Source organism: Vidua chalybeata, chromosome 3 (genome assembly GCF_026979565.1).
Source record: "Vidua chalybeata isolate OUT-0048 chromosome 3, bVidCha1 merged haplotype, whole genome shotgun sequence".
NCBI lineage: Eukaryota > Metazoa > Chordata > Aves > Passeriformes > Viduidae > Vidua > Vidua chalybeata.
The window spans coordinates 106,238,424-106,259,740 of NC_071532.1; the positions used below are offsets into that span (position 1 = coordinate 106,238,424).

Below are 21,317 nucleotides of genomic sequence, written 5' to 3' on the forward strand. Positions count from 1 at the left end.
AGTGCAATATATTGCTATCTTACGGGAAAGAAAACTTCTTTTTTTAAGTATTTTCGGACAAGCCCCCACTATTTTTTACAACCCATACCTTCTTCTTCCCCTTCTGTGGACACTTCATGGTGGTTCTGAATCCCATAGCTATTTCTCCTCAGTGACTTCCTCCTTCTTTTCACTCGAGAATACATATCCATGTTTTCCTGGAACAAAATTCACATGCACTTCCATCAGTACTATCCCATGTCACTCAGTATTAGTCCCAGTGCAGTAAATAATGCTCCACACAATCTCTAGTCCTCAAGTGTTTTTCCAGCAGAGCTCTCCATACGTAGACTACAAAAGCAGTCTCATTTAATAGATGCTAAAGTAAATCTCTCAGACAGTACCTAGTCCACTTAATACAGAGTGACATAAGTATGAAGTTTTCATGAAAAAAGCAGATGACAGTCCCTGGTTCTGCTGCTTCCAGGCTACCAGAGTATGCTTCAAACCAAAGAACCACCATAGCACATGAGGAGAGCATGACAGTGAAATTATCAATAAAGGAAACGATGTAGAGCATATCCACTAATTTAGCTGTGAATTTTAGTTTATCATGTTTTTTAATGTTATCCACTGAAGAAAACCATAAACCTTTAGACAGAGCTACAGACAAATGAATGGTATTTGCAAAAACAAACATGCTCTGCCTTGATATAACTTTTTATCAGAAACTCTGCACTTACGAATTCTGTATCTGTCCACATCCGTAGCCGTTCTACTTCACCAGATCGCCTGTTCCTCCTGATGTTAATATTATCCATTTCCTGTAGGACAGCTTCAGCAGTACTAAAATATATGCAACAGTTAACACTCACAAAAAATCAGTCTTAGAACAATACCACGCAGATCTTCGGACATAGCATTCAACATCTCAAGTTGTCTATCAATTAACTACAAACCTAGCCATAATAAAATTGAAAGAATATAAACTAAGTATGTAAAAGAAGAAATGCTGATGCTATTTAAGTTTGGGGTTCAAAGTAGATAGTAGTATTTCAACAAACTTTTTAAAATAATTTGGCTCAGTATAAATTGTAGCATATAAATTTGCAACTGCTGAGACATTAGATTAGGTGTCGGGTAAAATTAAATTTGCACAATAAGAAAGTAAAGTTTTTCACCGTTACAATTATAATAATGGGAATGCAATTAATGCCTCCACCCCATAAGCTTTACAGTTTCTTACCCTGGCCTCAAAAAGACACTAGAACATACAGGATTTTCTTTTTGTTAAATCAGTAATATCTAGAATCTCATCATTCAGTATTTGACCTCACGATCATTTCTCATCCACTATTTAGTCAGCATTTTCATTATCTGGAGTATTTGTAAACAGCTGTCAAAACAGCGGTGGTATGTAAGTGATAACCCTGGCCAAGATGCTTCACTGATAAAGAAGAGAACAACACAGTATTAGCCAGGCCAAGGCAATTATTTGGCCACCTGTCCTGAAGACCATGTTATTGCTCTCCCTGGTGATTAGAGTAGCTTTCAATTGGAATTCTACTATATTTGTTTAATATTTGTAAGCAGACAGAAATCTTCATTTCCTTTTTTTCAAACTGTTTAAAAGTAAATCTAAAGGGTGAAAGACTGCCTAGAAAGAAGACAGTGAAAGTTCTGGTGACGTAAGCCAGTAAGGCCATGCTTTCATTATGAGACCTCCTCTCCATTTTAAACAATTCTTCCAAAATATCTGTGATGAGTGACAGAACCATTTCAAGTAAAATCATGCTGCAGTTTGCTACCAAAGAAAATAGGGCTGGAAGGGACCTGGAAAAGTCAACATGCTCTGCCAGGCAAGAGCACTCTACAGAATGCCTAAATCATTCCTGACAGATTTTTATCAAACCTGTTCTTAAAAACCTCCAATGATTATGGGACACACTGTTATCAGTATAAGCTCATATACAGACTTCAGTACCATGATCTTAGTAAATTACAACCTTCATGGTAGACTTTTCCCTACGGTTGATGAGGAGAGGGAGATTCAACTGCAACTAGAAAAATAAATGTAACTCAATATAAGTTTGCACACTGATACCAAGTAGTTACTGAGTAAGTCAAAAAAAGTAAATTAAATGAATAAAAGATTCAACAGAATACATTTAAAAATAAAGATCATATTTGACAATTAAATGTTTATGATTAAATCATTTTCCAGCTCGGGAAAAAGCAGTCTCCCAGAGATGTGACTGCTAAAACCAGTTTTAGAGGTTGGAAGATCAGGACATATTAAGTGACCTGCCCAGGGCTACAGAGAAATAATATTTTTAAAAAATCATTTCTGGCTCCCATTCCTATGCTCAGACCAGACCGTGCCTCCCTGACCTACTTTGTCTGCACAGTAAATGTCAAAAAGTGACACCCACCCTATGTGAATTATTAACAAATGGTAAAAAACAAAAACAAAAGAAAGCTACAAACTTTTGATATTTTATGATCAAAATCATACAAGCAAAATCTAGAATGCTCCCATGCACTGCTGCTAATCACCAATTTACATGACATTTAAGGTATCACTACATAAACAGGTTACCAAGAAACAAACTAGGGTGTGGATTTACAGCACACCAGGCACTCTGCAGTAACTGCCAACACACAGCTTTATCCAGGTGTAAGGACAGAGTAACTTACTCCTCAATGAAAGCCTGGGAAACTGCTCTGCATTTAGAGCGTGGACACCATGGCAGTCACAGCACAGACCCAGCTGTAACTCAAACCAGAGTCTAGCTTGTCTCAATGCATCCCCACAGTAAAACACAGACACGGCACTGGAACACAGGGGTTTCTAATTTTAAAAAATCATTAAGGCACTTTGTGAATAAAACTGTAGTATCCCCACATACCTGTTTACTAGCTGATCAAACAATAAACTCTGATTCAAAGTTTCAAATCTGTTTTTCCTGGACCGACAACTTTTTCTGACTTCTATATCTCCGTTTATGCAAGCATGGTCCCCATCTCCCTTTTTTTCCCCTCGAAGGGGGTGGCTTTTGAGAGCTAAGAGAAATTTGTATTACTACTTCAAAATGCAGGAAACAACATTTTCACAAACAAGAATTAATAAGAGAATAGTTAGCAAGGACAATAAACCAAAAGGTATTAAGCACAGTATGAACTAAAGAACTGTATTTAATTCCTATCAAAGTTATTTTAAAATTTATTTCTGCATATTCAAGCTTGTTTCCTTAGATGATAATTTTATTTTATGATAAAAATCTGTATTCAATTAAGCATTCAATATTTTTAAGTTAACATCAATGCTAAAATTCACACTTGGCTCACAGTTTCAATTCTTAGTCTTTCAAATACAGTATAAAAAGACCAGATAGAGCACACTGACTTCACAAGCAAATCTATACTATCTACTCTGTACAGTGCCAAACAAAGAGATCCCACTGCTAATTGTGCCTTTGGCACCACAATAAATAATAAAATACCAAATATGCCTAATGAAATAACACTTTACATAGAGTCAACACAAAATTAAACAAGACAGAACTGATGAAAAAGGGACACAAAAGACAAAGTGGTTTTAGCTGAGATAAGCAATGAAATGGCAAGTCTGTAAGGTATAAGCTTTCGAGAAGACTGTTCAAGATAGCAGGAGCTGCAGACAAGGCAGGTCTCTCTAAAGCAATAGAGTTAAGCAATGTTAAAAACCACAAAAGGCCAAATTTCAGATGAGCAAAGAGACTAAGTAAATTAAAGAGACCAGCTGAGAAAGGAAGGCCAAAATTAGCTTGTAACAGTAATTTGGGAATTAAGGAAAACATTGAGATCATGGCCAAGAAGTCTGAATTGAGAAAAGAAATGGATTTTCATCTAAAAATGTTCCCCATATCCACAGAGAGTATCCAAGATGGCAACAGAAGAAAACTGAGCAGCAACTTTTCTTGTCAAAACCGTCAAAGGAATCAGTAAAGTTATCAAAAACATATGCCACTGAAAATCATTGATGTAAAACTGCTTAATGCAAAAGCTGATATAAAAATTTTTACTATAATTCACTTACATAAGCTACGTCCATTTGGTAGTGTAGCACCAGGCTGAGAAGTTAACCTATGAGACAATTAGACATACAAATAACATTAACATTCCTCAGCCAAGCAGAAGGCACACAGTGAAAACAGAACTTTGTAAAATGCTCCGTGATACTCTGATTTCAAAACCTTTCCAAGAGATAGTCTTGGAAGAGTCTGCTTCATGCTCAACACCTTAGTAAGGACAAAACTGCTCAATATCAATTATATGAACCCCCCCACCCTCAACTGTCAAAGCATCTCTCTGATTAATCTCCCTAATCTTTCTTCATGACCTTGTCCTGTTAACTCTCTCCTTAAATTTCAGAACAGAACCTTAGTATAACTCTCCGAAGGCAACCATCCTTCTAACACCTTGGATAAACCAGTAGAAGCAACAGAACTTTTGGAAAGTCTTAGTGACTAAAGATCACTGTTAAGCACAGTTATTTGGATTTTGGCAGAACCAACATAAAACTTCGATTGCAAAGACAAGTCGCAGTGGGTTCTAAAGGAGCAACAATATGATTTTCAGTACCCTGGCCCAATTTCATTTGACACATTGATCTAAATTCTCCCAGCTGCATTAAATATTTCTTTTTGTATATTGACATTTCTAGGAGCTCCAGTACAAGTCTACTCTTACAAACAAAAGAAACAGAAGGTGCACAAGTTTCAATACATTCCCAATGGTCATGGCTAATTTAATTAATTCTGTTTTAAAAGAGAAGAATAAACATAAGAAACATAAGAGGTCTATTTTGAGATTTACAAAGCTTTTAAGCAAACTTCATCCTAGCAGTCAACAGTCCAGTAGTGACTTACAGTCACTCTTACATACAAATCATTTCAAGAATGATTTTGACATGTACATAAATATGAAATACATATCTACAAAATAAATAGTATTAACTGAAAGTTCATGGATCAGGAACATACTGTGTGCACTGTCTCACAGCCACTTGTAACCATGTGAGGAACCTTATGAATACAAGGATGCTTTGTAAAATACTATGAAATCAGAGTTATAAAATAAAATTAATTACTTCTGCTTCAAGTTCTAAAAATGTGGCAAGACTGAGGCTATATTCAGTAAAATTTACTTACTAGGCTGAACAACAATAGAAATAAACTTGACCTAGAAATAAATAGAAATAAATCCATTCCCTAAAGATGGTAACACTGATTCCCTAATTAAAATACCATGTCTTCTTACAGCTTGAGTACATAAAAATACCAATTACCTTACTAAATTTGGATGCATCAAGAATTGAAAATTCAGACTACATATCAAATAAAATTACTTTATATTTTTTGCACAAATATTCATAGAAAGGAAACAGAGATGAGACGATTGATGCAATCACATTCCTGGAGTCTTAAAATGAAGAAAATCGTGGGAAAATAACATGCTTCAAAAGTACACTCATGAGCTGCAGCTGACTCCAGAAATAGCATATGCGGGATAACAACACAGAAAAAATTTGGTCTGAGTTCCTTCTTCTCTTGGCACCAATTACCTGGATTGTCCAGCTGAGATGCTCCATTCCTCTCGCTGCCCAGTACTGCGCGATTTTGATTTGTCTTTGCCCACAGGATCAGCATGTTTTGAGGTACGTTTGGCAGGAGGAGATATGTGGCTATCACTCAAACTAGCATCACTACCTTCATCTTTCTGAAAAGAAAAAAGCATTAGATGATACTTACTTGGCTCATTTGCAAGTATCCTTATAGAAAAAGGGTAAACTTCAGCTCAGTAAGAGGAATGTCTCTGTCAAACTCTTAGTGACCAATCTGTGTGAAATATTAGAAGTGTTTATTCTGAAAACATTACCAGAAGCTATGAAAATAATTAATTTCAAATATTAAACTTCTATAATTGTTTTTCTGTATTTCTGAACATGTATTGTTTGTATAAACCACTTTATTTTTAATGTATCATTCACAACACTGCTATTCTCACCTTACTTGCAAAAGAGCTAGTGATGCCATAAAGAGAGAAAATGACTATGTAAAATTATGATACTTAAAAACACAGCAATTATTTATTCCACCGATGTTGCTTTTGTCTTTAAAATTATTAAACAAACATTCTTCCTTCCTGTAAGAGTTTTCCAGTACCTTGTTCTACCCATCAAACTGTCCAGCACACAGTCAGGAAATGTCCAACATGTTCATTAACAGCAATATGCACTAGCCACATTACTCTTAACACCTTTAAAGAAACACCTAAAGAGTACCAAAAGGGGCCCTTTTTCCTTTGCACTTATCAAACCTAACAGAGACAGAAACTCAAAGATAGTAGCAAGGGATTACTTCAAAGTTGTACACAAGAAATGGACAGACAGCAAACTTCAGAGGATCTGCTTCTATTTAGGGGAACTACCACAACAAAACATAAAACCAGGATCCTATTAACTACAAGTTTTAGCTCATCAAAATAGTCTTGATGCCATTCAGTGTGACCCTGGGCAAATCTCATGAAGTTCAACAAGTCCAAGTGTGAGGTCCTGCACCTGGGTCCAGGAAATCCCATGCACAAGTACGGGCTGGGTGGAAAATGGATAGAGAGCAGCCCAGGGAAGAAAGACTTGGGGGTGCTGCCTGACAAGAAGATCCCCACATTGTGCTCCTGCAGCCCAGAAAGCCAGAAGTGTCAAGTGCCAAAATGGGCAGCAGGTCAAGGGAGGGGATTCTCCCTGCCTATGCCCCCACCTGGAGTCTTGTGTCCAGCCCTGGGGCCACAACATATGGAGGACATGGGCCTGCTGGAGTGAGTCCAGAGAAAGTCACAAAGATAATCCAAGGACTAGAGCAGCTCTGCTGCGGAGACAGGCTGAGAACTGGGGTTGTTCACCTTGGAGAAGGCTCCAGGGGATCTTATAGAACCTGCCAGTAACTAAAGGGATTCTAAGAGAGCTGGAAAGAGACTTTTTAACAAGGGTGTGTATTGACAGGACAAGGGGAAATGGCTTTAAACTGACAGATGGCAAGTTTAGGTTAGATATTAGGAAGTAATTCTTCCCTGTGAAGGCAGTGAGGCACAGGTTGCCCAGAGAAGCTGTAGCAGCCCCATCCCCAGAAGTGTTCAAGGCCAGGCTGGATGGGGTTTTGAGCAACCTGGGACAGTGGAAGGTATCCCTGCTTATAGCAAGGGATTTTGAACTAGATGATTTTTAAGGTTCCTTGCAACCCAAATCATTCTATGATTCTATGATTTAAAAACTAAATATCCTTTATTGCAACAATAGAGAACCAGTTTTCAAATATTAAGGTCCAAGAATTGTCAGTAAGAACTTGAACTATGACAAAGAGATAATTTTACTTAAACATAAGGAGATGATCACAGAAGCCCCATTTGTTCATCAGGCTTATTAACAACAACAATCTGATTTGTACTCCAGATATTTCAATATCACATGTCATGTACTCAAGAAAATTTAAAAAAAGAAAAGGCTTATGTTTTAAGAGAGGAAGACAGAATATCACAGCACAGTATTTAGAAAGTGAAATCCAAATGTCTGGGTGCGTTTTGACAAGAGAGCTCAGCATCACTGTGACACAAGGAGAGCCCATGCACTCCCTCGCCTGACTACACAGCACCACTCCAACCGCCTTGAATCTTCTTCTGCTGTTTCTCTGATCCATCCATAAACCAGACCAGCTCACTAAAGCTTCAAAAGGCCACTTTCCTTCTGTTAGATGAACTTCCTACCAGTGATCTTAATCATTTCACTGAGGGATCAGAGAAGTGCAAAAGATAGTAACTACCACCATTCCTAAATATAAAACATCTGCATCCTGCATACCTAAAATACATGGGCAGCATCTGGCTGGTTTCCATAACACTCTGAAACTACAAAATATCAACTTTTTACAAAATTTTAGTAGCCTTCATATTCACTTCTGAACACTCTAAGTATTTGTGCATATACTTTCTGCTTTATTATCACTTTACTTGTGGACTTAGAGAAATACAACCCTGCTTAGGTCAATTTTAGTAACTACTTTCCAAAACTACACAAGCTCCCCGTGAAGGATAGAAGCAGAGTTTCAAGGTAAGCCACAGAACCAGTTTAAAACCGGCTAAGCAAGACAGAGAAAACGAAACTAGGAAAGATGAAGCAGCATGTAGCAAAGCTTTACAAGGGGTAACATTAAAGCTATTTACCAGCAGTGAAATTAGCAAAGAACAGGTTCCTGTATTCCATCTCCACCCCTTTCCATGCAAAAAGCCAAACTCTTCCGAGTCCCCTATCATCACCTTTTTCTGCATTTCCTCCAGTGCCTTGCCTCTGGTCCCAAGTCTCAAGTTCAGCTAGGATCTTGTCCTGTCAGCTGGCAGTTAAAACAAAATACTGGCAATGGAGCCAAATCCTGCTACTTCAGGTCTCCCTCTGCTACAAATATTCACAAAATTCATAAAAGTTGAGGATCTTTGAGATCTCTAATGCTGTCAAATGAACATATACTGGCAAATCGCTTCAGAAACTGGAATAGCAGGCTGTCAGTGGGATCACATGAGCGATCAGTTCCTTGCAGCTGCCTACGGAACCAGACTAGCAATTAAGGGGTTTATTTAATTAGGTTATTCTTTGTTTAGGCTATTATTTTCAGCTGAGCCTCACTTGTCTGCATATTAACTCTATGCACAAACTCAGCAAGTACAAACCAAGTTCAAATTTAAGATACTCAAGTCCAAATACTAACCTACATTAGAGTACCTGCTATGTAAGATGCACTAACACGGAAAATGTTTTACCATGAAGTAGTGACAAAGCTACTACAAAGGTGAAATCACTGAAATCTTAAATACATTACCAAGAATCCAAGCTCCATTTTCCAGTTAACAGACAATTTTAAAAATTCAAGCTCTAGGGAATTAAATGAGACTACTATCCAGAACCTTCACTACCCACAGTAAAATACAGATATAGTTTTCATAATACTCAAGAGATTATCCAAACTGGGATATGCTAGAACAAGAAAGAAAATTAATTTCCATTTCGGAAGTCTTTACAGGGAGCAGTCTATCCACTGCTTCCTCCCATTTATAGCAAAACAGGTCTAATGATTCCACAGCACTCAACTTGCTCCCTCAAGGAACTGGGTCTCAAACCATTTATACCGTTAATGATTAAAAATAGCAATTCAGTTTCAACCCAGAAACTTATTACTTCAGAGCAGGTATCATGAAAATGTTCTGGGACTAGAAAGATATGATACAAGCATCAAACTTAAAAATTAAAAAATTAATAATGCAATTGCAGAAGTAGGAACCAATGCACTGCACTCAAAGCTCCTAATGAAACACTGGCACTGAAGCAAATGCACTCACATGCTGAGAGAATGCAGAGAATATGAATTAATAACATCTTAATCATGTCAGAAACTGCCTTCAAGCATACCAAAGCAACAAAGAAAAAGCAAGCACAGAAGAATCAAAAAATTACTTTACATAGTGTCAGAAGATACAAAGAGAGAAACAAAATTTAGTGCAATAGCATTGACCCAACAGAAAAGAGAGACCCAGAGAACTCCAGCTGTGATCCAGAACAACCAGAACCACCTCTTACGGAAAGCACTCTTGCTACAGATAAGTAAGGAAATAACTGGCATTAACATGATACCATCCATGATCTAGACTGGCAGAACACAGTCTTCATTATCTCTGGATTCAAAAGTAAAATGGAATGTGACAGCTGAATGAGTACTACAAATCTGCTGCTGAGCTACGATTCAATTTAGGCAGAGGCAGTGGGGGGTAAACTGGTAACACACCTTCATTGAAGGCACTTGAACGATGGTACTGATATATCTAGAAACAAATGCTAAAATTAATAATAAAGCAAGAAAACATATATAGCTGCATATTATCTCTATGCTTTCTCTCCTTTGTATGAAAAGGAGAAAGACAGAAACACTGTTTAATACCCATCTATGAGCAAGCTACAAATACACTGGTATACATTATTACCTGTAGTCTCTTCTCTATCATTCCTAAATTTCAGAGCTTTATTTACAACATGTAGAGTCCTTAAGTTTTGGAAAACAGAAACTAGAAATCAATTAATAAAACTGACCTTTTCCTCCTCAATTTATCCTCTTAGAACAGTGACTACACCAGTACAGTCTTTCAACAAGACCAAAGAACACACATAGGAGGGGAGTACTCACTGACAGTGCCTTCAGGTGTATCACAGGAACCAGTTGACTAAAGCATGACATTTGATTAATTCCCAAGTTAAAATACAAAGATTACTTATAGCATCTTTGAAGGGGAAAGGGTAGGAGGGTTTTGTTTCTTCTGTTTTTTAAGTTGCATCTCCTGGCCAACAGAATAACCAAAGAACTCTTCTTAAACTGCTGGTCTGAACACCCAAAATAATCCTAATCCAGTAGACACAGAGAATGAGTACAAACCATCTCTACCACTGGCATCTCCAAGCATGTGAACACAAGTTCACCAAGTTCTCAAGTAAGAGATGATACAACATTCAAACCACAACCACACCTTGCAATTTCTGAAAAAGACTGTCTGGTTTGCCACAGGTTCGTCTGTACTCAGACACAGGCATGCAGACATGAATATCTGAGTTATCCACCATGGTCAAACTTGCTGTCCTGGCTGTACAGTTTGTGGGGCACACCCTGCTGAGTGTCTGCCACGCCCTGAACACTCACTCACACCACTGCTCACACAGCTCCTCACTCAGGTAACTTTTCAACCCACTCTCTTATACGCTGCAGATGTTTTTTCTACAGCCTCTTCCCATGTCTAAGACACAACATTAATGCACTGACATTCAATATTCAGCTGACCAATCCTGTTTCTCTGCGTTTTGTTAAATGCGCAAATAGCTTTTCTTTTTAAACCACTAAACAAGCACAAAAGACCCAGAAAGTTACTTTCTCTTAATAATATTGAAATAAACATTTTCAAAAAATCTGTTTCAGAGGTTTTCAAAAACCTCTGCTTCTAACTTTAGTTAAATCCTAGCTTCTGATATTGAAATGTAACTTTTTCCTCTTCATTTGACTCTCTGAAAAGACAAAAATTTCAGACGTTTCTCAATCTCATTTTTACTGACATTGGAGAAACCAAATCCAGGTCCCCCTTTTATTTCTAACTTTCTATTTTCTAATTTAAAATACATATTTTGATTAACAACACACCTTCTTGGATGTTCCAGGTTATTAATCTGGAATCTTATTTTAAAAATACATGTGAAAAAAACTGGTGTGCCTTTTCTCCTACAAGTTCATGCAAAGTTCTTGAAATGGGCTGTCAATTAAAAGATCTGAAATACTCAGGGCTCTTTAGTGCATTTAATAAACTTTTATATCCTACAGTATAAAAAGATAAAATTGTCTTTCCAAACTGAAACTGTTATTCATGAAAAAAAAAGTGACTGTGTCCCTTGACAGTTAAACTCATGTCTCATCCTTGTCCTCATATAACTATTCAGTTAACAAATAACTTGTTTTCACTGAAACTATAATGCATTTCAAACACCAGTAAAATACACCAAAAACACTGTCTAGCTGTCTGTCCAGTGATTCTGGAAAAGCCACTTGTTCCTTTGTGTATCAGTCTCTGCAAAGGTAAAAAATATGGATTAAAATATTAACTCCTAAAAATTTAATTGCATTAAAGATCTGCATTAAAATCTATTGATGAGAGTTAGGTAAGAGCTAGGTTTTGCTAGCATTAAGCTAATGCATTTTTAGGCTACGCATACTAAGCAGTTTTAAAAAATCAGAAGGCTTCACAATCTCTTTGAGATATTTTAAGTTTTGTTTGGTTCCAAATTCTACTTAATCAACAAACTTTCTTATGATGTGATCATGTCATCTGACCAGAATTTAATAAATCCTTTCAAATCTTATTTCCTTTTTAAGTTCACCACTTTGCTTTATAGCTTCACGCCCCCCCAGAAAAGGTTGGGGGGGGGGAGTAAAACTCTCCTTAAGCTTGGTACAAACGTTCCAAGTAGCTGAAACTCTCTCATGATCATGCTCAAACCAGGTACCACACCTTGTCTTACACATCCACAATATGCCCTAATTTCAGGATGACACACCACACTACCCACTCTCTCCAGCACCAACATATCCTCAACAAGTTCCTCTCTCCCCCACCCCAATGCACATTTTCCTGGCAAATGCCTTCAGCCCCTCATGTAGGGGAGAACTGGCTGACTGCTTAGTGGGAGGAGGTAAGACCTGACACACTTGTCTGGGGAAAGAAGGTAACACGACTGAACTTGAGGTCGAGCATAATACAGCACGCTGTGATGGTACACAACATACTGCTGCAGGCTGAACATCTACCTTTGTGTCCTAAAAATCCAGTGTAAAAGCACTTTGACTTCAAGACTACATTGGAAGGGGCTCTCAGCAACCTTGTCTAGTAGAAGGTGTCCCGCCCATGGCAGGGGGTTGGGAAGAGATGATCTTCAACATCCCTTCCAAACAATCCATTCTGCCTCAGCCTCCAAATGACAAGAAGCTGAGAAATAAATGTATTGGGGTTAGAGTACATTAACTACCTTAGTGAGAACTCCAAGTTTCATGAAGGCCCTGATGTGTTAACCTTGCTGACAGCTTGAAAAAAAAAACAACATCAGCTTAAAAGAACGCATCTCCTGGTTGCAGTTCTCTAATTTCCACTTGTTTGCACACAGTCATTTATCAGACATTGGCTCTCCACAGGTGTTAAGGAAAAATAATGTTCATGCTTAAGTGCTTGATGATCTTGGAATAAACAACTATTAACGATGTATTTCATTAGTGGTAATGATAGTAAAGAATGCCTCAACTGCAGGATGATCTGAATCCTTTTAACATTCAGCTTCTGTAATTTTTTTTTCAGTGAACAATGTTCACATCAATAACAGCCACTAAGATCACAAAGAATACCATCATCTGGAATTTTCAGAAGAATAAATTCACCATTTGGTCAGATAAAAAAAAAAAAAAAAAAAAACAAGCATACTTCTTGCACTGGAAGATCTGCTTTATTATTTCAACAGATTTCCATTTTATTTCCTGAAACTCTTCAACCCTAGAATTCAGGTTATTTAATAAATGTGAAAGCTTTTAAGAAAAGCTAAAAGTTTACAAGTTAAAAATATAAGTGCTGTTAATTGGGGATTTTCACACCTGCAACCATTCCCACTGTCTGTTATAGAAAAAGACACCTGTTTATATCCACACCGAGTGAGTGCCTGTCAACAGCTTCAGTGTGACACACAAAAAACTCTTGCAATCTACAGGTTACTTGGTTCATGAATGAAAGGAGAGTGACCTACAGAGCAGCCTCTGCCAAACTGTGACAGAGGCCATAACTAGTGAGCTGAGGTTTATCCTCCCATCATCAGCAGCCCACTCCTCCACAAGCGCTCCTCTCTTCTCTGTGCCTTCACCAAAATTAGGATGATACTGTGAAATTTCAGCTGATAATCAAATCAGAAGGATGGAGGGGAGGCAAGGGAAGGGGAAGCCAGGAGATGTGGAGAAGAGGATTAGTTTCAGCTGGACCAGTAAAGTGATCCTGATCCCGCTGATCAAATGGCCTGGCAAGCATTAATATTGGCGAGTCTGTTGTTTTCACAACTGCAGAGTTCACAGCTCGCAGCACATGTGAAATCACACACCTGCAGAAGAGCAAGTCCACTGAGAAGAGTTCACTACTTGCTGTATGGGGTCCACACCTCACTTTGAAGTATTTCTAGTTGATCCACCTAAAGGAAATTTTTAAAGCCACTGATCCTCCTTATTCAACACTGAAGGAATACTAAAAACAACACATTTTTAGTAAGAACTACATTAACTATTTCTGTGAGTTTCTAGACTCTTGTTAATAAAAACTTTTAAAGCAGAAAATTATATTTATGTAATGAATCAAGAATTATTACAATTCTGATGTGGAAAAATGAAGACATTCAAATGTTTTTCCTACCCTCAGTCCTTGAAAATCTATCTTGTTTCTGTGTAACAGTCACATTCTAAACAAAGCTTATAGGACATGGCCTCCTTCAATACTACTATAAACCTAAATAAAGACACAGAATTATCTAAATGAGGATAGCAAGAGGAGAACAGAGTGAGAAGCCCTGAACCAAACTGCTCCCCAAGGTTTGGACATGACCAGGAAACAGACTTGGTAAACTAAGCAAGGAGGTGCCTGTAGCAAGGGAAACTAGGAAAGTGGCCTTCTGTGTTGATAAAAAATAGGATTAAAAAACACTTCTGCACCCCTAGCTACAATGCACTTGAAGACAGTATTTTCAAAAGAGAAAAAAGAAATTAAAATTGTGTACAATTGTGATAGAAACCTTAAGATTAATGTACTGAAATTTAAATCATAATTAAAACAAAATTCTAAGCCTGAAAGATAAATCAGAGAAATAATAGAGGATAGTTATTAAGTATTTGAAATGAGGGATTGCTGAAGCACAGCAACAAATTTCACTGCAAGTAATCTCTTCCACATGTAGAAAATGAACAGCTTCTTCATTTCAGGTTATTTAAATAGCTTGGCTCAACTATTTATCCATTTAAAATGAAGGAACTGACTGGAGGCTGGAGAAAAGCAAAACGCCCCCTTCCTACATTATGAAAACAACCAAACCAAAGCATCTGCTCCAAGTGCAACTGGACACAAACTTTCTATCAAAGCTTTACATTAGTTAGGCCATCAACAGACTCTACTAAAAGCATAAAGGTAAAACCAGTAAATTCAGTACAGGCTACAAGAACTGTGGAACTTGGAGACACTTCTGAGTTCTGTATTTCTAATAGGAGAACTAAAGCTGCCTCCTTCACAACTAGTTCAGTTGGAGCTGAAGCTATTACCGCATACACATACTCAGTGCAAAATGAAAAGGCTTACAGAAGATTACAACTGGTCTTACAACTGTTTTAGTAACTACCAAGTAAAAAGAAATTAAATTTATTCAGAACAAGAATCCAAGCATGTATAAATGCAAACCAACACTTGAGCAATTTAAACCAGAATTAATGATTAAAATAAACCATGAAAATGCCATCAAAGGTAATGAAGACAATATTTCAAGAGTGAAGTCAGACTGAAAAATTGTTTTAAAAAACCAGCAAAGCATGAAGTGTACACAAAAAAAGGATAAAAACATACTGTCAGCTCCCTTTGCAATAAATGGGTTCATAAGTGATATTACCCACAGCAAAAGTAATCTACTAGAGTTAAAACATCTAATAAACAATCAGCAATCTTTCAAAGGGTCACAGCTACAAAAGAGCAGACAAAATTCACATCAATGAAAGCTTCAGTTCACTGACGCCTACTTGCTGCATGCTTTGTTTTGAGATGGGTTTTATAAAGTTTTACAGAGAAATCATTCAAAGCATCATTAGACGGGAATTAAAATTTTTCCACAACATAGCAAACATTCAACAATTTAGGGCAGGGTGTGCAAAACCGTACCACATACAACTGAAACTGCAGGGGGATAGAGGTGATCAGAATATAATTACCTGAGCTAATTATCTTGCATAACCCCAAGCTGTATGCAATTCTTGCAAAATTGTCATGGGCTGCCTCACAGCCATGGGTCAAACCTTCTGTTTGAAGTTCAGACAGAGACAGTAGTTGGAGAAGCAGCTTTTATTAATATTACTTTGGGACAAGCCCAATTTCAGAGGAAGCAATGCAGCACATGAAATATCAACACCATTTCCTGAGTACTCTTTGGAGGTCTTATCCATTCACTGGATTAGCCCTTGGATTGCTTCCTTCGAAGGTCCTGGAACAGTGTGACAGCAAGGAGAGCCAGCTTCGAACAGGATGCACCACTGCCTCCCAAAACAAACCACAACACTTCACGTGTCCTGACTTCTGAGAGCAGCCCAGACTGATCTGGCACAATATATAAGAAGAATTCAAACTCAGGATAGCCCTTCAGAACCACAAAAGGATCACAAATGCAAACTGTATGGTATTTTGACAGAACCCTGAACAAAGACTGCTTCCAACAATTGCTCCATTTCCCACTGCTCACAGCTGTATTAACACCACACAGCCAAGGAATGGCCTGCATGACTCATTTTAGAACACTGATTTTTTCCCTGCTAAATCCCAAAAGAGCAGCAGACCACTAAACCAGAAAGAACCCAAGATTACACACAAAAAGATGAGCTTTCCTGGGAGTCTTCCTTTAAATTAAATTGTTTGGAATAACTTCACAAGGTTTTATATTTCAGGATGTATTTCAAAGAACTGTAAAAGCATTAGCCTCAGCACCTTTACTGATGCTACTGCAAACTCGAACACAAAAGGCAACGCAGTTCTTTAAAATACAGATATTGGACTGGAGCTTTTTTCTTGAAGAAAAAGAAACAGGTGGCTGGCATAAGGAGGAAAATCTTTTTCTACAGCTTTATTCTAAACACCAGAGCATCCAGAACACCGTGAGACACTACATAGACAGGGTCTTTCATAAAGGAAAACCTGATTTTTAGAAAGCTCTATTGGTTACGTGTAAAACTTGTAATTTAAGAGAAATCATAGTAAGTTTTATATTTTCTATGTTTTCACTGACCATTAAAGGCTTTTCAAAGAGTAAAATGTAGCAACAAGTTTACACTACAAAAGCTGAAATTATCACCCAGAAGTCAAAAAACACTTCTATGGCTACACACTGAGAAACTACAGTGAGAGACGCTGAAACACACGGACATGATAGGGCACAAGAAATGCTGCTTAGCTCTCTACCTTTCCACACTCCAGCACCCGATGTCACTCCTGCAGCCCCTGATTGCTCCCATTAGCAATTAAGTACAATGGAGAGCTCTAGGTTGCACCGTGCAAGTTGAACAATGTTGGCAGCACTACTTTTAGTGAGGATCATGCTTTACAATTATCAACATGCCCTCGAGTAGCTCTTAAAGCACTGCTAATGCCTTCTTGGCTAATTAAATTAAGCTAACCTTGTATACATTTTTAAAATGTCTAACTAGTACGCTGACATGATTTAAGAGTGTCTATTACAAAATAAATTCTCTATCAATGCTTTTGATTTGTGCTTTGAGATGACTAAGAAATATAATTTCAATTGCCAAAGAAGTGTTACCAGCAATCACAACTCAGTGTCTGAAAACATCAGACATCAGTAGATACAAAGTGCAAATTTAACCACTTATGGTCACAGGATCCTCGATGTTTTCATAGTGTGAATGAAGTCTACTGAACCTATAAGCCTTCTGTTAAAATTCTGTGTCTCTGTAGAAGATTTTGATGAGCTTTTCTTGTCAGAATGCTTTAATATAAAGCTAGAACACTTCCCAAATTTTAATGCTCAGAAGAAAAAAAAATCTGTATTTTTACACACATATGTATAATTTGTATAACAACAGAATATATATTTATGTAAGCATAGCTTGAAAATCTACTAAATAGTGTGTAAATCAGTCCTGGAAACAGGAAGAAAACAAAGCCCAGGTTTTCCCCTCTGTATCCTCTCTATGCACTCTGCTATGACATCATCTTAGACAATAAACTTCTTGGCTCCTTGATCCATTTAGTGAGGGATTTTGTTCATTTTAATCTGGCTTCTGGTAAGCAGACAGACACACATGTATTCATCTCCATCACTGACTCCATGGTCGCCAATCAATAATTCAAACCAGTTTACTTTTCAAAGCCTGACGTCATTGCTTTCTCCAAGCTGAGTGAGTACTACTGAGGGAATACACTGAACTGATAAAGGCATTTAGACTATTACAGTCCATTTCCACAAAATGTCTGTTGCCTCCAGATTCACATCAAACAAAAAGGACAGTATTCACATATAACTCAGCATAATACTGAAGCAGAAGACTAGAAACTTAAGTTCTTGGAAAAGGAGAGAGTCAAGCCTGTCCTTATAAATGTATGCAAAAAAACCCAACCAAATGGGAAAAAAAAAAACACAAAAAAAGTATATCAGAAAGTCAAGTGGAAAAAATAAGAAGAAAATAGGAAATAGATACAGAAGAGTTAGAAGGCAAGTCCTATCCCCTCATTTAGTCTACTCAGCATCTTACAGGATGCCATTAGGTCACTAACTCAATTTTTTTTGCTAGTAAGGAACAGACAGATGATCTTTTAAAATACATTTTGAAAGGTGGCTGCAAACATTCCTACTAAAGAGCATTTCTCAGGGAGTTCCAGTCAAAAGCTCCATGCAAGAAAATTAAGTCACATACTGCAAACAAGAAGCGTCCCATCTATGCCAGAGCTCCAAACACTAGCTGCCCATTAACCCGATTAACTGCTGGTAGCAAGGCTGGTTTCCTGATGTGACACCCAAAAGATTTAGAAAGGACAGACTGTTCCAGTCAACTGAAAAAAAAAAAAAAAAAAAAAAAAAAAAAAAAAGAAGAAAAGAAAAACACAAAAAAACATACAACTGCGTGAAGACGATCCCAGCACGCTTTCTGAACACAGCCTCACTATCAGTCTCCCGACAGTCACTTGCAAAAGCAAAGGCTTTGTCTCCCTACTGCTATACTTATTCATGTCCTAATCACTGAGATCCTTCTCTGGCACTACTTCAAGAAGATTCAGAAGCTCAGAAAGACACTGTATTGCTGACAGTACTTACATCTGAAGAATAAAAACAGTTATTCAAAACCAACGTTAAAATACAGTGAGATATACATATTTTATAAAACACACTGGATGGGGGAAACAAGGAAAAAAACCTTCTTGGATAACTTCTGCTCATATATGGCAATTACATCTTAAAAGGAAAGAAAAAATCCACCTCAAACACATGAGATGTGTTGTGGAGCAAAACAAGTTCATTCCCATACACCAAAATTTACATTTAACTTTAGAAGAAATGCTCTTTTAGATGTGTGGGCAATATCTTGAGAAGTATTTACAATATCTTACACTATTTTGCACAATCTCCTTTCCTCACACCATGACAATAACATAATTTGAACATTTTAATGATTTGTAGTAAAAAAACACTGTTCATGAATTAAAAATACTTGGAAAGAAGCCCAAGCTAGTTTTCTTAGCAGCAGTAAACTCCCTGAGAAGTAAGCCAGTAAGGGTTACTTCAAACTTTGCTTCACAAACCACAAGACCCACGATATGAATAAACAGAAACTGCACACTAGAACAAGCAGAACAGCTTTTTACAGCTATGGTGCTGCATCCCCAGGAGTCCACTGAAATTAAACAAGGAAGAAATAGGGAACAAGGAAAAGTAAGATGGGGGAAGGGAAGAACTGTGAAGTACGAAAGAACTGAAAGAGAAGCACGGAAGGTATAGGATATCTCATCAGTGTTTTGTATTTGGTTTAGTATTTTAGACCAAATGGATGGGGTAAAAAGTTTTGTGAGAATTCCAGGTGACATCCTTCTGACATGCCTCTGGCTGCTGCTGCTGTTTTTCTACTTTGCTGATTAACTTCCTCCTTTGCACAGCAGGGACATGGTCAGTTGATGCACCATTGTCAAACACTCGGACCCTCAAATTTCACTTCCATATTTGCATTGTTTTTATTGATTTTTATTGCTTTTATTGAAAGACCTTTAAAGCAATATGTGAAGTTTCATCAACCAAAGAAAAAGTCCTGCCTACAATTCCTCCTGTGGGAGGAATTTCTTCACAGACAGGATCATTAAACATTGGGAACGGGCTGCCCAGGGAGGCAGTGGAGGCACCAGCCCTGGAGCTGTTTAAGGAAAGACTGGATGCAGCACTCGGTGCCATGGTCCGGTTGACAAGGTGGTGATCGGTCATAGGTCGGACTCGATGATCGCAGAGGTCTTTTGCAACCTCATTGAGTCTGTGATTCTTCGATAATTAAAAACAAAAATTGCAGGTTTTGTCAACAGAGCTGTTTAGAGACAAGGAAAAAAGGAGACTCCCGAATTCTTTCTTCCAGTTACAATTTACCAAATGTTAATTCTTCAAATCGGGCTGTAGAATTTCACTTGCAGTTAGCCCGTCTAACCCAAGCTACCACAGCAAGTTCGGCTGGGAAAGCATTCAACTTAAACTTGACGGCAAAAATCACACCCTCCGACCCACAAAAACGGGGCGGGGGGCTTTCCCGAACACCAGCTTCCTCCCGTCGCAGCCGCCAGCCGAATCGAGGTCATTTAGGGAAAAGGGAAAAAATGAAAAAAAAAAAAAAAGCACACACATATACACACACACACACGAACCAAACCCGGGCCGAGGTTTATTGCGAAGTTGCTGCGGGCGCAGCTCCCAACTTTTGTCTGGCGGCGGCAGCGCCGGGCGCGGCCGCAGGGGGAGCCCCGCGCCGCCGGACCCCGCCGGACCCCCGCCCGCCGCCGGCCCCGCCGGGCACCGGCACCGCGGCCGCTGCGCCGCCGCCCCCGCCCCTGTCAGCGGCCCCCGCCGCCCTGGCGCTGGCCCCAAAGGGACTGCGGCTCTCCGCAGCTGTCCCCCGCGTCCCTGCCGGCTCCGCGGTGCCTCCTCGGCGCGGGCTGCCCGCCGGCCCCACCGTCCCTCCGACAGCCGACGGCCGTCTCGGCACCCGCCCCCCGCCGGCTCCCGTGCCCGCAGCCCCCCCCCGCCGCGGCACCAGCGGCGCTGTCCCCAGCGATTCCCCGGCCTCGCCGCCTCCCTCCCTCCGGTCCCCCGTGGACTCCCCGGTCCTCACCCGCGCTGCCGCCGCCTCCTCCAGCCCGGCCGCATCTGCCTTGGTGCCCCTCTTAGAAGAGCGGGTGCGGGACGAGATGAAATGGCTGCCGGCCCCGGCCGCCGCGGCCGCCGCTTTGCCCAGGGGGCGCAGAGAGCTCTTCCTGGTGTTCACCATGGCCCCGGCGAGGGGGGACACGGGGGGCGCCGCCGCCGCCGCCGCCGGCGCGGAGGGAGGAGGGAGGGAGGGCGGACAGGCGGGGGCTCGGGTAGGGAGGGGAAGGGGAGGGAGAGGGGGGGGAAAGGGGGGAGGAGGGAGGAAGGAAGAAAAGCCCTCCGGGGAGGCCGCTCCGCCGGGCAGAGACGCAACCGGAGCCGCGCCGGCTCCTCCCGCCGCTGTCGCCGCCGCCTCTCGGGCTCAGCCCGGCTCTAACTGGCCGCCATTACTGTCCCTGCTCCCTTTCTCTGCTCGCTCTGCGCCGCCCCCGCCAGTCGCCGCCGGGGGGCGCTGCGGCCCCGGCGCGGCCGTTCTATCCCGGCGCCGCGCGCTCTATGGGCCCGGCCCGGCCCGGCTCGGCCCGGGGGAGGCGGCGGCGGCCGCGGG

At 39.8% G+C, this 21,317-nt stretch overlaps 1 protein-coding gene across 4 annotated transcripts in view; it reads right to left on the reverse strand.

The window, feature by feature from the left end:
• ATAD2B (ATPase family AAA domain containing 2B) overlaps positions 1 to 21,219 on the reverse strand; it is a 75,965-nt gene extending 54,746 nt beyond the window's left edge. For 3 of the 4 annotated variants that reach the window (XM_053939326.1, XM_053939327.1, XM_053939325.1), the window contains exons 1-6: positions 20,736 to 21,219; positions 5,585 to 5,739; positions 4,058 to 4,104; positions 2,889 to 3,042; positions 723 to 825; positions 89 to 197 (exon numbers count right to left, since the gene is read on the reverse strand). In XM_053939326.1, the coding sequence (XP_053795301.1) occupies positions 89 to 197; positions 723 to 825; positions 2,889 to 3,042; positions 4,058 to 4,104; positions 5,585 to 5,739; positions 20,736 to 20,891 (724 nt within the window). In that variant the 5' untranslated portion in view covers positions 20,892 to 21,219. Of the gene's footprint in view, positions 1 to 88; positions 198 to 722; positions 826 to 1,225; positions 1,237 to 2,888; positions 3,043 to 4,057; positions 4,105 to 5,584; positions 5,740 to 20,735 lie in introns of those variants that run through there. The other variant, XM_053939328.1, reaches the window with a different exon arrangement.
• Between the last annotated feature and the right edge of the window lie 98 nt (positions 21,220 to 21,317).